The sequence below is a fragment of the Pogona vitticeps genome, chromosome 1, assembly GCF_051106095.1.
Source record: "Pogona vitticeps strain Pit_001003342236 chromosome 1, PviZW2.1, whole genome shotgun sequence".
Lineage (NCBI taxonomy): Eukaryota > Metazoa > Chordata > Lepidosauria > Squamata > Agamidae > Pogona > Pogona vitticeps.
In genome coordinates, this window is record NC_135783.1 from 293,275,182 (window position 1) to 293,291,025 (window position 15,844).

Sequence of the window (15,844 nt, forward strand, 5' to 3'; positions counted from 1 at the left end):
GTCTTGCTGCCAAAACCGCGTTACCTCCCGTGATACCTCTTCTAAATCATCTACAGTTTCAATATTGACACATTCGATTCTTTTACATTCTTTGTCTCTTAACAATTTATCAATACCAAGCCAGTCCCTTCCCAATAACATTTCTCTGATCAATCCGGGTACTACTCTCACTTCCATTCTTCTCTTTTCCCCATTTATTTTTACCGTCGCGTACGTGGTTTTATAGGCTTTCACATCTCCGTGAATACATCTAATTTTCATTTCCCCATTTGCGTTGATCCCCTCTAAATTTTTTACCAGAGTTTTACCACTTCCAGAATCAATTAAGGCCTTCTTTTGTTCCCCGTTAACCAAAACTTCTATTTCCCATTCTTTATTAAAACCCGCACTTCCCCCAGTCACCTGGCTCCAATGTTTAACCCAGGAACAATCCACTCCGGGGCAATTTTTCCTCTGATGCCCCTCGGCCCCACAACGGAAGCAAGACCCCTTAAATTCACGTTGTTCCTTCCAGTTGGGGTACGCTTCCATGATTCTATGCTTGCTGCCTCCGGTTTTCTCCATTTTCACTTCTTTTCCCGCCGTTCCGGTACGCTGCGCAGCACCATTACTCTCGGACGCCATCTTCTCTTTCACTTTCAGCCTCTCCGGGTTCGCCCAGCCGCTTTCACGTGTTCCCTCATCAGCGATACAAAAATCTTCAACCAATTGGATAGCAGCTTCCAAATCACGTGGGTGGTTCCTTTGTACCCAAGCCCTCATGTTCATATTCATCGTCGTCACAAGTTGCTCCATAACTATCTCATTTAAAATTTCTTCTTTAGTTTTCTCTTCAGGCCTTAACCACCTTAACAAGTTCGCTTTCATTTTTTGCACTAAGGTACGGGGATGTAAACCATGCTTCATCTTCAAATTACTGAATTTTTTCCGATAAGCTTCTTCCGTTAAATTTAACGTCTGTAAAATAGTAGATTTAACTTTGTCATATTGCATCGCTTCCGCTGGAGATAACGTGTCAATTATCTCTTGCAAATTACCAGATAGACAGGGAGTCAGAATTAGAGTCCATTGTTCTTTAGGCCAACCTGCCGCCAATGCAACTCTCTCAAAGGTATTTAAGTAAGCTTCAGGGTCATCTTCAGCTGTCATTTTTTGCAATCTAATAGGGGCCGGACCCGCCACCCAAGAATTCTTTATAATGTCTTCTGTTCCCGTCGTCTTCCTTTCAGGGTTTTTTGCCAACTGAGTTAGAATGAGGTTTTGTTGCTTGGCTAAAAATTTTATCATTTTTTCTTGCCTTGTTATTGTTTGTTTAAGGTCTTCTTCTCTTTGCGTTGGTATCTCAGAACCAGCCCCACGTTGGGCGCCAATGTGGGGGGGGTTCATCTACAGACTTATGTAACTCTACATCAGGAAGGACGAAAGAGGCTTCAGAATTAAGAAATAAAGAATTTTTATTAACACATCTTGAGTCAACCTTTTCTTCAACAGTAACTGGATTTTGTAACATCAAATGAGGTGGGGAATCATCCCAAAACCATGCTAATGATTTATCAACAGGTAACTCTTTTAATAGTAAGTTTTCGCACTTTTCTCTTTCTCGGTTGGCATTCTCAGAAATCCGTTGCGGACCGCACAGAGGGTCCCGCAACAAGGATGGCGGGCCCAATCTCCCTCTTTCGACAGCTCTCTCTCCGCTTCCGGATCTAATTGATGTACCATCTTCTCTGGACCTTGAGCCCTGTGATACACCAGGACTGTCCATTCTTCAGGGCTAAGGCCAGGTATTATGGGTTTGAACTTTCCCTTCGCTGAATCTTTATACTCTTCGTCTATGTTACCCTCGGCTAGCCTTTTCTGTGGGACTGAGAACACTCTCACATCTTCGTCTGGTTCTTCAGTCACTTTCTCCTCTATCATGGTTACTTTCTGTGTCTCTTTTGACTTATTTCCTTCTTCCGTCGTCAAGAACACGTCTACACTCTCCCTGCCGCGGTTCCACTCTCTCCCCTCACTCTCAACCGATGTCTCCGACCGTTTCTTCCGTTTTTCCTCCTCGCGCCTTTCCCCTCCTTCTCCCTCTCCTATCTCAGCCTCGCGGGTCCTTTCCTCTTCCTTCGCGCGCGCGTCTGTCATCTGCCTTTCCTTCGGTCTTGCTCCTAACTCTCTTTCAGGCTTTATCTCTTGCTCTATCTTGGGAGGTTGAGGGGACGGCTCACTCTTTGATGTTCCTACTACTTCCTCACACGCCCTCTTTATGTTTTGCGGGGGAAAAGCTAAAGTGCTTTTCTCCAAAAAAACAACCAGGATCAAAACACAAAACAGTTATACATTATCATACACAATCCCATACTTACTCACTCTAGGTCAAACATATCACTTATGCATTTAAACATTAATATTTGCAATACATTAAGTTACCTTTATTAATACAAACCAAGCCTGTTCAATAAACAGGTACATTTAACTTTTGGTCACCAAAATATACACAGCCCATGGTTTCTTCGCCGTCTTCACTCGTCGGGTCTTCTTGACAAGGCGTCAGCAACACAGTTCATTGACCCTCTGACCACCTTCACTTCAAAGTCAAAATCTTGCAGGTTTAAAGCCCACCTCATAAGTTTACTATTATGGGTTTTCATTGTCTTTAACCACTGCAGTGGTGAGTGGTCAGTGCACAGAACAAAATGTCTTCCCCAGATGTAAGGTTTGGCCTTCTGAATCGCATAGACTATGGCCAGGCACTCCTTTTCCACGGTTGCCAAATGTCTCTCACCTTTCTGGAGTTTCCTACTCAGGTAGGACACTGGATGCTGGTCACCATTTTCATCCTCCTGGCAAAGAACTGCTCCTACCCCGCTGTTAGACGCATCGGTGTAGATGATGAACTCCCGGTCGAAGTCGGGAGCACGCAGCACTGGATAATGGATGAGCGCCTCCTTCAACCTCTGGAACGCCTCCTCACAGTCGCTGGTCCACGGGATGCAGTCATCAGTCTTCTTCCGCGTCAGATCGGTCAGCGGAGTCGCCATCTCGCTAAATCTCGGGATGAACTTTCTGTAGTAGCCCACCAACCCAAGAAATGATTTGACTTTTTTCTTGGGGTTGGGTCTGGGCCAATCACGAACAGCTTCTATCTTGGCCTCTAGGGGTTTGATCACTCCCTTCACTATCCCCGGCTTATTTGAAAAAACCTTATGATATTTAGTGAGCAGCACTTTTAGTTCTTGCTGCTGGTCTTGGGTGAGTGCAGGACTGATCTTCACCTCATCTGGGTTGTATTTCACTTCCCCTCTACCCTCCCAGAAGGGTAATTCAGCTTCCTCACTCTCAGCTGCTTTTATGGCAAATAAAACCCTCTGTTCCCCTCTGTAGTAGGGTTTCAGGGCATTCACATGTACCACCCTCCATGCTTGGTGTTCCTCCTGTTCTATAAGGTAGTTCAGATCCGACATCTTGGAAATGACCCTGTATGGTCCTGCCCATTTGAGCTGCAGTTTGTTCTCTTTGCAGGGCCTAAGCCAAAGCACTTCCTCCCCTGGGTTAAAGTGCCTCTCCCTGGCTTTCTGGTCATACCAGGTTTTCTGTCTGACCTTCTGAGCTTGCAGGTTTTCTGCTGCTAGCTCTAGGTTTCTCTTCAGGTCATTCATTAAAGTGTCTATATACGTCACAACATCTTGTGGGTCACCCTGGGTGATCTGCTCCCAATTCTGCTTGATTAAATCAAGTGGACCTTTTACTTTTCTCCCAAACAAAAGTTCAAACGGACTGAACCCGGTACTGGCTTGGGGCACTGATCGATAAGCAAACAAAAGGGATTGCAGCTTCTGGTCCCAATTGTTTGGATTCTCTGCCAAGTAAGCCCTAATCATGGGCATCAGAGTCCCATTGAACTTCTCCGTTAACCCATTACTTTCGGGGTGATAGGCAGTGGTTTCCTTGTGTTTAATTCCACAGATTTGCCATAACCGTTTCATGAGCTTTGATGTAAACGATGTGCCCAAATCTGTGATTATTTCTGAGGCAAATCCCATCCTGGACATATACCCCACCAAGGCATCTGCCACTGTGTTAGTTTCGATGTTAGTCAAGGGAATGGCTTCGGGGTACCTCGTGGCATGGTCCACAATGGTGAGAATGAACCGGTTCCCCCTCTTTGTGGCCTTGGGCAAAGGTCCCACAATATCCACTCCTATACATTTGAACGGGGTGTCAATCACAGGCAAAGGGCACAACTTCGCTTTGGTCCTGTCACGGTTATTCCCCTGCCTCTGACACACATCACATTGTTTACAGAACTCCTTGATCTGCTTCCCTATTTCAGGCCAGTAAAAATTTTGTGTGATTCTCTGCTGTGTTTTGTTCACCCCTAAGTGCGCAGCAAACATGTCAGAGTGCCCCCTTTGTAAGATCATGGGGCGGTACTTTTCAGGTACCACTAGCTGACTTCTGATCCCATCTCCCCCTTTTGAGATATTCATCAGGGTCTCTCTATATAAAATTCCCTTTTCCTCGCAAAATCTCGCTGGGGTTTCAGGGGTTAGCTGGGTGTCTGTCACCTTTTCAAAACACTTTCGGAGAGTGGCGTCTGCCTTTTGCTCTTGGCCAAATTTGCTGTCCGTGGTTAAGGTTTCTGCCACAGCTTCGGGACTACCCTCACCTGCTTCAGCCTCGGGCTCTTCAGTACCCCCCTGAACTGTCCCCGTGGTAGCTTGTGAGCGTGTAATCACTAGCACCCGTTTCACATGTTCAGCCAGGTCATTTCCCACGAGCACGGCTGCTGGCAGAGTCGATGAAATCGCTAGACGCCAAACTCCCCTCCAGCCTTGAAAGCTCACAGGTACCTCAGCTACTGGCAGTGAGATCACCTGCCCCTCAATCCCTGCCACCTTCAGGCTCTCATTTGGGATTATATACTTCCTAGGAATAATGTCTGGATGGCACAGGGTCACCTGGGAACAAGTATCCCTTAGCCCCCTATACTGATGGTCAAGTATTCCTACGTCCACCCCAGCGGTCTCAAACAATTGCGAATCTGTCCTAACTAGTAAGCAGCGCTTGACCTCCACAAGAGGACCGTTTTCCCCAGCCTGATCAGCAGATGTAACTGGTCCAGAGTGAGTAGCCATGGCAACAGGCTCCCTCAGTGGCAAGGAGCTTTGCTCTGTCTGGACACAGAACACAGCTTTTGGCTTGGTTCCACTCAAATCATGAGGCAAATTTCCCTTTAGCTGCTTTAATTTCTCACACTCTGAGATTAGATGGCCCTTTCCTTGACAGAAATAACATTTTCTGCTGTACTTGGAGTCTTTCTCATCTGGTTTTGGTTTTCCCTCCAAAATCTGAGGTCTTGGTGGTTTCATGTCCGAGGGCTTCCCTTCAACATGGGCCCCTCCCCCTTGCTGGTTTTTCCCTGGTCCCTGAGAGTACCTGCTGTAGGTTTCTTTGGGCTTACCCACAGTTTTCCCCTCAGCACCTAAGGGCTTCCTTATTTGGGAAATAAAATCTGCGATCTCCGCCGCTTCTGTCACCGTTTTAGGTTTCCTCTCTCTCACATGGAACTTTAGTTCCTCATGCAGGACTGAATAAAATTGTTCCAGCGCTATCAGGTCTTTGAGCTGCTGGAAGGTCTCTGTCCCCTCCTGAGACAGCCATTTCTCTAGCAACCTCACCAGTTGGGCCCCCACTTGGGTAAAAGTCTGCTCCGGTTTTTTTGTGAGTGACCTGAATTTTTGCCTCAGCTGTTCAGCATTTATCCCATGCCGGGCAAACACCAGTTTTTTAAACTCAGCGAAGTCCTTCAGCAGTTCCACTGGCATCTCTGCATAGACTTCTGCCAGGCTGCCACTGATTAAAGATCGCATAATGGTAATCTTCTCAGTTTCCCTTACTGAGAAGTCCACAAACGCTCTTTCCACAAGGGAAAAGAACACCTCAGGGCAATCTCCCTTGTTGTACACAGGGAATTTCTTCAGGTCAGTTTTAGACAGGCTGCCTTCCCCATTCCCTGGGTTCCCCTCATTATTATTGTTATTCCTATTTCTACTCATTATCTCCAGCTTCTTCAGCTCAAACGCCATTTTTTCTAACTCCAACTGTCTCTGTTTCTCTTCCCTTTCCATTTCAAATTGTCTTTGTTTCTCCCTTTCCCTTTCCTGTTTCTCTTCCCTTTCCATTTCAAATTGTCTTTGTTTCTCCCTTTCCCTTTCCTCCATTTCCCTCACCCTCAGCTCATGCTGTTGGGCTAGGAGCATTCTTCTGAGTTCTGAGGTCAGTTCTCCCGTGCTCTCATCCTGCACTGAGCCAAATTCCTCCTCAGAACCTTGGTCTACCTGTGGTTCTCTCTCTTCCCCCATTTCTGCCATTTGGCTTCGAGTCAAGGGCATAATCCCCCCAGAACAGGCTGCCTTCAAAAGTCACGCCTCAAAATAAAACGACGACTTTTTTCCTTTTGCCTCAGAAACAGCCTTCTATAGACTGCTGCTGTTCCTCCAGCACCAACTTGCAACTGTTGCCAGGTAGAATCCACCCCCTCTGCTAGGCCTCTCAGCAGACAGGCTAGATCACTGTTACTTCACGCAGCTTTGCCTCAGCCCTTTCCCGCCACACGGGTTGCCTCAGAGCTCCCTAATCTAGTCCCCCAATCTGAGTTTGCACGTTCTTCCACTAGCCTACCTCCCCGTGAGGTAAGCCTAGAAGATTACCTACGCACCCTCAGATTTTCCCTGACTAGACCCCCCTTGCTCTGGGCACACTTGCCAAGGCTTTGCTGGACCACTGGACAACTGGACCAGTCGTATCCCACCGCTGGACACCAATCAATGTGGCAACCCCAGACCTACTGGAGTATCCCACCCTGTAGTTATGCTGCCACCAACCATTCCCTATAAGGAGTCACACAGACCAGGAATGGATTTTAATAAACAAAAGAACAAGGTTTATTGAAACAACAAACAGGGTAAATAAAAGGATCAGGTAAATAGGATACTGGAACTTGGTATAGTCCCAATCATACACATACAACAGATTGGTTCCCACGGAACACTTTAAGGCAACGCACAGACCCTGAACCTATCAGTTCTGGCTACCTAGATAGAAACCTGAACCTATCAGGTATGTACTATCTGATGAACAGTTGTACCCAGTCTGACACACAGACTCCAACTCTACTTCTCCACACCAGCTCCAAATATATATACAGTACAGCTCCTCCCCCCTGATGTCCCGCCTTCCACTCCCCATAGGATGGAACTTTCCCTCCAAACCCATGACAGACAGGTACCATCAGTGCTGTATGTGACATTCCCAGAAGATTTTGGGTTTTGCTTTTGGTACTGCTACAAAGCGCAACCGTGGCAACCGTATAGGCCACCATTTTGCATTGTCCACATGGCGCTTCCTCCTGAAGCTTTAACTGAATTGTGGGAAGCCAGGGAGGCTGCAGGTGCCATGGGCCTGCAGGCCACCCTTACCTTATCCAGTGAGAGTTGAGCACACTTCTTCGCCACCTCATAAGGTAAGTACAAGAAGCCTGAACACCATCTGTGAGAAATTTCTTCAAAATGTTCTCCTTTGAACATTTTACCTGCAAAAGTCATTTCTTTCTGTCAGATGAAATAAAAATTAACTTGAAAATAATGTAGAAGACATTTTCAGCATGGTATTAAGTTAAATGCAAAAGACTAGAAGCATGTACACCAGACAGTTGCAGGAGCTTGATACCACTTTAACTGCCATGGCACCATCCAATGGAATCCTGGGATTTGTAGTCTGGTCAGGCACTTAGAAGAGCAGATTTCAGCAGAGCAGTCCAGCAAAGAATTCTAAGCACCTTACCAAACTACATTCCATGGGATGGGATCATGGCAATTGAAGTGGTCTGTAATAGTCATAATTATATATTGTACATATACTCTAGAGCTCCATCTCACTATGCATCATAGTTAGTGTTGAGTTCAGTGTGCAGAGATAGATGCCTTCACCTGTAGGATAAATAACTCACAGTTTTCAAGGATTCACAGGATGACAGCTTTCTTAATTTTTTTAATAAACATTTTATTAGTTTTTCAATCTATCTATATTGTTTTGTGCTTTTCAAACATCGTGTTACATGCTTTGCTTACAATTATTTGTTTTTTACTTCTCAGTGTCTTCCCGGTTGTCCCCTCCAAATTCCAAACATCTTTCTTAATTTGATGCAGTAAAATAATAAAAGAGCCATGCAGCAGATTTAAGAGTGACAGACTTAACAATAGCATGAGCTTTTGCATTCACGCAATCACTCCCTCAGATGATGAAGCAGAATTTTGAGACTTCATATATATTCATTTTCTAGCAAAAATGTTAAAAGTTCTCTTTCCATGTGAATTGCTTTCTTTCTCATCTGGGAGTGATCCCATACATGGTAAAATATTCTAGCAATCGGAGAGTGTCAACATTATACAGTGGTACCTTGAGTTATGAATGTCTCCACTTATGAACATTTCGAGTTACGAACGGCTCCGTTCGCAAAATGTTGCTTCGACTTGTGAACAGAGCTTCGACTTATGGATGAAAAATGTGGGGGAGGCGGGGAAAGCGCAAAATTTGAACTTTCAGTTAACCATTGGCCAGCAAAGAGGCTGCTTGTCCGCTACCTCGCTCATCCCAGCGGTTAAGTGAGTGGATAGGGAGACAGTCTGGTATTGCCTGGTATTGCCTGGTACTGTATAGTACACTGCCTGTACTGTACTGTATGGACTGTGGTTTTTTAAGTTTTTGATTCTGGATTTTTGGATTTTTGACTTTTTTTAAAAAAACAGAGAGACTGCTTGTTCTGGGTGAGTACACTGTATTTACTATACTGTACAGGGTTTTTTGCAGCTTCGGGGGGGGTAGGGCTAGGTGGGGGTTTATGTTTCTGTGGCCTGATGGGTCTTGCGGTGTGGATTTAAAATTTGAAAAGTAGATTGTAATACTAAATTAAAATTAAATGTGAAAATTAGACTGTAATTTTAAAATTAAAATTTATTTATTTATTTTTGCATTCTGTGGCTTCTAGGGTTTGTGTACTGTGACCTGTCTGTTGTTTTAAAATACTGTATGTGGGTTTAAAATGTGACTCCAAAGTCTCTTTTTCTTTGGGGATCTGTTTGCTGTAATAATGGTTGCTGGATGTTGATGCAGGCAGTTTAAAATGGAGTCTACTGTAGACTCAAGGCTCTTCCCCCCCCCCATTGTCTTATCTCTCTCTCCCTCTATGCTCTCTTTTTGTGATGAAGAGTTCTGTGCTGGAAGAATGCTTGCTGATTGTTGGTGCAAGCAGGCTGTAAAATGCAATTTAGACTCAAGTCTCTACCCCACCCCTCTATGCTCTCCTTTTGTGATGAGGGGGTCTGTACTGGAACAATGGTTGCTGGATTCTGTGCCTTTTAGGGTTTGTGTACTTTACTGTGGTGTGCTGAACAGTACGTATATAGTCATGGCTCCAAAGAAAGAACAGAGCAAAGCCAAAAAAAAAACAAAAAAAAAAACACCATCTTCATTGGGAGAAAAAAGAAATCATCAAAAAGCATGAAGATGGCATGCGTATCACTGAACTGGCTGTGGAATACCAAATGGCAAAGTCAACCATTGCCACCATATTAAAGAAGAAAAATGTATTGAAACACGTTGATGTGGCAAAAGGATTCACAATGCCACACTGATGTGGCAAAAGGAGTCATAATCGTAACAAAGAACAGGCCACCCTGAAGAAGTGGATAAACTTTTACTGGTCTGGATCAACGAGAAACAGCTGGAAGGGGACAACATCGGTGAAGCCATGATTTGTGAAAAAGCGAGGAAGCTGCACCATGATTTAATGGAAAGAAACCCCTCTGGAAGTGCAGCGCAAGAAGAATTCAGAGCCAGCAGGGGGTGGTTTCAAAAGTTCCAAAACAGAAGTGGCATCCACTGCATTACAAGACGTGGGGAGGCTGCAAGTTCTGACCATGAAGCTGCAGAAGCCTTCAAATTGGACTTTGCCGAATTCATCAAGGAAGAAGGCTACCTCCCCCAGCAAATCTTCAACTGTGATGAGACACAGGGCTGTTCTGGAAGAAGATTCCCAGGAGAACCTACGTCACCCAGGAGGAAGAAAAAATGCAGGGCCACAAATCCATGAAGGACAGATTGACCGTTTTGTTCTGTGCCAACGCCACCGGCGATCTGAAGATCAAGCCTCTGCTGATCTACCACTCCCACACTCCTCGCCCATTCCAGCGAGAGAAAGTTAACAAGGACACACTGCCTGTCAGGTGGAGGGCCAACTCAAGAGCTTGGATGACAAGGCAGCTGTTTATGGAATGGCTCTATGAAGTCTCTGCACCCACTGTGAAGAAATATCTTTCGGACATCCAGCTTCCTGAGAGGTGCCTTCTTCTGATGGACAATGCCCAGGCACACACCCCATCCTTGGTGGATGATATTAACGAGGATTTCATCAGGGTCAAGTTCCTCCCCCACAACACCTCTTCTGCAGCCCATGGACCAGCAAGTGATCAGCAACTTTAAGAAGCTGTACACAAAGGCACTCTTCACCAGGTTCTTCAATGTCATCGAAGAGACGTCCTTGACCCTGAAAGAGTTCTGGAAGATACATTTCAATGTCCCCCACAGCGTCAGACTCATTGACAAGGCCTGGCAAGATGTCACAACTATGACCTTGAACTCAGCCTGGAAGAAACTGTGGCCAGAATGTGTCACAGACAGTGGCACTGAGGGGACTGATTCACAGGTGGTGAGGGACATCGTCTCCATGGGTGAAGGCATGGGTCTGGATGTCGACGAAGAGGATGTAGAGGAGCTTGTTGAAGACCACAAAGAGGAGTTGACGACAGAAGAACTTGCAGAACTGCAAACTGAGCAGCAGAAGGCTCTTGTGGAGGAGCCTTCCACTGAGGAAGAGGAAGAGGCACCGCAGGTTAGCAGCGAGGAGATAAAATCCATCTGCCAGATGTGGACCAAGTGCCAGGACTTCTTTGAGAGGCACCACCCAAACAGGACTGTGACAGGAAGAGTTCTGGACATGGTGAATGACAACGTGGTCAACCACTTCAGAAAGATTCTTCAGTGCAGGATGAAACAGACAAAACTGGACAGATTTTTCACCCGGGTGGAGCCTGCTGCCAAGAGACAGCAACAGGGAACCCCTGGAGAAGATGACCCAGAGGAGAGGAACTTTGCCTCGCAGTGATGATTATACAGATATTTTTTGTGACAAAAGATGATATTGCTTTTTGGGGTCTGTTCCTTTACATATTGGCTCCTTTGCAAACAGGCAACACTCTTCAGTGTCCATCAAACTGAGATGCTTCTGCCACTGCTTGATTCAACATCCTTGATATTCTGTTCACTGCACTTCTCTGGAGAGCGATGCCTGACTTTTTCATTGCTAAAGCAAATATTATATGGTACACACTCTGAATTCTACACAGTGCCCCAAGAAACCAATACTCTTTCACTGCCTTTATATGAAACTATTTCTTCATAATAAATAGAAGATTGACAAGCTGCTGCTGCTGCTCCTCCTCCTCCTCCTTTGCAACCTAAAATATGTCCAAACATGAATCAGATTTCAGCTACAGGCTATGATAAGGTCACAAAAGTAGTTAATTCCCCCCATTGGATACCCAAACCCCACTACTATAGTCTATAACAAGGTGCATTTAAATGTGCCATTCACATGTTGCTGTAGAGAGTTTTCTAACCCATTCCTATGGATTCTGTGAAATATGCATGGGCTCTGTGGTAGCAAAGAAAATTGCAAAGGTGAGGTCTAGCCAAATGTTTAGATTCTCCTTGAGTTCAAGAGGAATGCTAAGCATAACAAAACCAAATGGGTGGGTTTTTAATCTGTGGCAAATGCAGAGGATGTGGAAGGGGAGAAAGAGCAGGAGCAGAAGTGAAATCAGGTGTATCGGAAGCAGTGTTTAGAAAACAAGATTTCCCCTTTCCTATGATGAATTGGGCAAATTAGAACCACCAAAGGTTTTGCCTGACCTTGCACTGTGAGTTTGGAGAGGTTCCACTTTCTATAAGGCATCAGCTCTAACTACAATTGCACACTGCACTTGCAAACAGAAAATAGTTTTACAGTTCAGTCTTCTGTCTCAGGAGCAGAACATCCCAAATGATTTCTGCTGATTTGTGTTCCATAAAAACAGTAAGCATGCCGAAGAAATAAACTAGTTAAAGGCTTTTATGAAGCGCATGTGTGCTTTGTTACTGGCATATACTGTTCTGGTTTTGCATCTACATGTAGTTTTAGGCTCATTTAAACTAGTTTATGTTACCAGAGATCAGTAATTCCTGGATGCATTACTGGAAAGTAAAGTAAGTTAGTAACTGGTGAGTGGTGGGAAGGGGGTGATCCCACAGCTTGCTGTGAGGAATTTGATTTACATCTTGAGGGAGAAATTGCTCAGATTCGCAGTGAACTGGACTCCACTATTGATGCAGAATCAGAGGATATGTCCAGTACTTAGGTCAAATGTTAATGGATGAATTTCAATTATTGAGACCCAATGATGTGGACAGGGTGCTTGGATCTGTCCAGTTTACCACCACTCCGCTTGACCCTTGCCTATCTTAGCTAATTGGGAAATCTGCCAGGGGCATTCATACATGGGTCCAGGAAGCCATCAACACCTCCTTGAGAGAGGGAGTGGTCCCTACCGCCTCAAAAGAGGCGGTGATTTGACTTCTCCTTAAAAAGCCTAATCTGGACCCAGGGCCAGTGGCTAACTATTGGCTGGTGGCAAATCTCCCTTATTTGGCCAAGGTGTTGGAGTGGGTGGTGGCTGGCCAACTCCAGGTGCTGCTGGATGAAACAGATTTTCTAGATCCATCTCAATCGGGTTTCAGGCTGGGTTTTGGCACAGAGACTGCCTTGGTTGCCGTGTATGATGATCGTTGCCTGGAGAGACATAGGGGGTGACCCTGTTGATACTCCTGGACCTCTCATTGGTGTTCAACATCATTGACCATGGTGTTCTTCTGGATAAATTAGCTGGGTTGGGAGTTGGGGGCACCGTTTTATGGTGGTTCCGCTTCTTTCTGGCTAACCATGTCCAGAAGGTGGTGCTGGGGGACAATGGCTTGGCCCCATGGCAGTTATGTCATGAGGTTCCTCAGAGCTCAATACTGTCCCCCACGCTGTTTAACATCTACATTAAACCGTTGGGAGAGATCATCAGGAGGTTTGGGCTGAGGAGTCAGCAATATGCTGACAACACTCAGCTCTACCTGTCTTTTTCCACCAATCTAGCTGAGGCTATCTCTAAACTGAAGTCGTGTCTGGACCTGATAATGAACTGGATGAGAGTTAATAAATTGAAGCTTAATCCAGACAAGATGGAAGTGCTGTTAGTGGGTGGTTCATCAGACAGGTTAAAGGGCCATTTTCCTGCCCTGAATGAGGTTGCACTACCCATGAGTGACAGGGTCCACAATCTGGGGGTGCTCCTGGACCCTGGAGGCCCAGGTGGACTCGGTGGCCAGGGGTGCCTTCCTGCAACTGCGGAAACTGTTCCAGCTGCTTCCCTACCTGGATCTATGTAGCCTCATGACAATCACACATGCACCAGTAACAACCCGCTTAGACTACTGCAATGTGCTTTATGTGGGGCTGCCTTTGAAGACGATCCAGCGACTGCAACTGGTTCAGAATCGAGCTGCATGACTGGTGAGTGAAGGAGCCACGAGAAACCCTATTCAGCTGATTCTGGCTAGGTTACACTGGCTACCAGTTGTTGCCCAGGCCCAATTCAAAGTGCTTGTTTTGACATATAAAGCCCTAAATGGCTTGGGCCCTGGATACCTGAAGGACCGCCTCCTTCCATACGAACCTACCCGGCAACTGAGATCTAGCCAGAAGGCCCTCCTGAAAGAGCCATCCCTCATTGAGATGAGAGGGATGGCCTATAGGCGGAGGGCCTTTTCGGCAGCTGCCCCCAGTCTTTGGAATGCCCTCCCAAACAACATCTGACTGGTGCTGATGTTACTGACATTTCAGTGCCAGGTTAAAACCTTCCTGTTCTGGAAGTTTTTTTAATTGAAGCTTTTAATTTTTATTAATAAGTCATGGATCTTGATTGTTATTGTAAATTGTTTTTGTAAATTGTTTTTGTTTTTGTTTTTGTAGAATAGATGCGGCCATATTGGTTTTTAGTGTCTTTTTTAAACTGAAATGTTTTAATTGATGTTAGAAGCTGCCCAGAGACTCTTGCAGAGTGCAGGCGGCATACAAGTCAAACAAACAAACAGACAGACAAACAAACAAACAAATGGAATCATTCTGAGTTGTGGCTTATGATATATTTACTGTTCAAATTACTGTTCAAACTTCTGATATTATGTATCAGAACTTCTGATATTAAGTGCCTTTTTCATGCTATTTTTCTAATTCTATAGAAAAGTTTTTCAGAAATGTAGTGGTCTGAAGTTTGAGTGGGGAAGATTCCCATAGAGGATTCTTGATTGAGAAGTTCTAGTTCTACCTGGCTTGTCTGCAAACAATGCTTGCTACATTTGCACTGGCACATACCCTCTCTTGGGGTCCTCCTGGACCATATCAGGAGACACTAGCAACTCTTCTCACCCTGCCAGCATCCTGGCATCCAGCCAACACATCAGCCAACCATTTCTGCGGTTCTTCCTTGGCTGCACAATAAGAATCCTACTGCATGTGGGGGATTTCTGAGACAGTTCAGAAGGAGTTTCAGTTGCTTCATCCCAACCCTCAGGCAAAGTCTCACTGCACTGCAGGGGAGTTCATGTGGACTTAATTGCTCTGAGATATGGAACTGCTTTGGACTGCAAATCATTAAAGGATCAGCAGAGGATGGATGGAAGTGTGAGCCTGGGGGCGGATCTGAGAACATCTCCGCCAGAGTGCCATTCATCCCGTGGAAAAAGGGGATTCTGGGGGAAATGAAAGAGATGGGAGAGTGGACTTATAGTCCAGATAGGCAATAAATAAATAAATAAATAAATAAATAAATAAATAAATAAATAAATAAATAAATAAATAAATAAATAAATAAATAAAGAAAGAAAGAAAGAAAGAAAGAAAGAAAGAAAGAAAGAAAGAAAGAAAGAAAGAAAGTAGGCACCCTAGAGAAGGGGAGGGGGAAAAAGAAGAAAGGAGAGAGAAAGAAGAAGCAGAAAAAGAGACAGTGATTGGTGGAAGAAAAAGAGTGGACATTGAGAAGAGGGGGGTAGTAAAACGAGAGGGTGATAGAAGGCAGAAGGCAGCCAGAGCTGTGGAAGGAAAGAAAAAGAAAAACAGTACTACCTCTAGGGTGGGAATGGGTCTGGGTTGAAAACCTGTGGACCCATAAATGGGAGATTTTGATGGTCCCATGGGAAAAGGCTGACAGGACAAGGAGGGAAAGGATACCCCAAAAGCCCTCATATTGGGGAGAGAAAGAGGCTCAGGAGTGGGGAAGAAAGATCAGAGAAGAAATCACAAAGACAGCGAGAGAGAAGAGAGGAAGAGAAAGATGGATGAACCAACCCGGGTTGACGAGATGTTCGACCCCAAGACCTGGGACATTCCATCCCCAGGAGATGACCTCACAAACAGCTGAGACACACCAGGAGAGCAACTATCCCTGTTGCTATTTTCACCAGAACATGTGTTCATGGACTTAGATATCAAAGGTGTAGGAGGACTGTGGGAGCACACCTTCAAGAATCCTTCCCCATTTATGAGTAAACCCCTTTTACTAATCCAGTATGTTCTTAAGAGTTGTTAAATGTTAAAGTTGATGCACAGAGTTTCCTTGAAGTTCCTGAAATAAATGTTGAATGTTTAAAAGAA

The 15,844-nt window shown here is 45.1% G+C and overlaps 1 protein-coding gene across 1 annotated transcript in view; it reads left to right on the top strand.

Moving 5' to 3' along the window:
* The first annotated feature begins 8,134 nt into the window (after nucleotides 1-8,134).
* Nucleotides 8,135-15,844, top strand: part of LOC144588101 (uncharacterized) — a 287,228-nt gene continuing 279,518 nt past the window's right edge. Inside the window, exon 1 of the mRNA XM_078390213.1 lies at nucleotides 8,135-15,126. Within this exon, the coding sequence (XP_078246339.1) occupies nucleotides 10,412-11,215 (804 nt within the window). The 5' untranslated portion in view covers nucleotides 8,135-10,411 and the 3' untranslated portion in view covers nucleotides 11,216-15,126. The remainder of the gene's footprint in view (nucleotides 15,127-15,844) is intronic.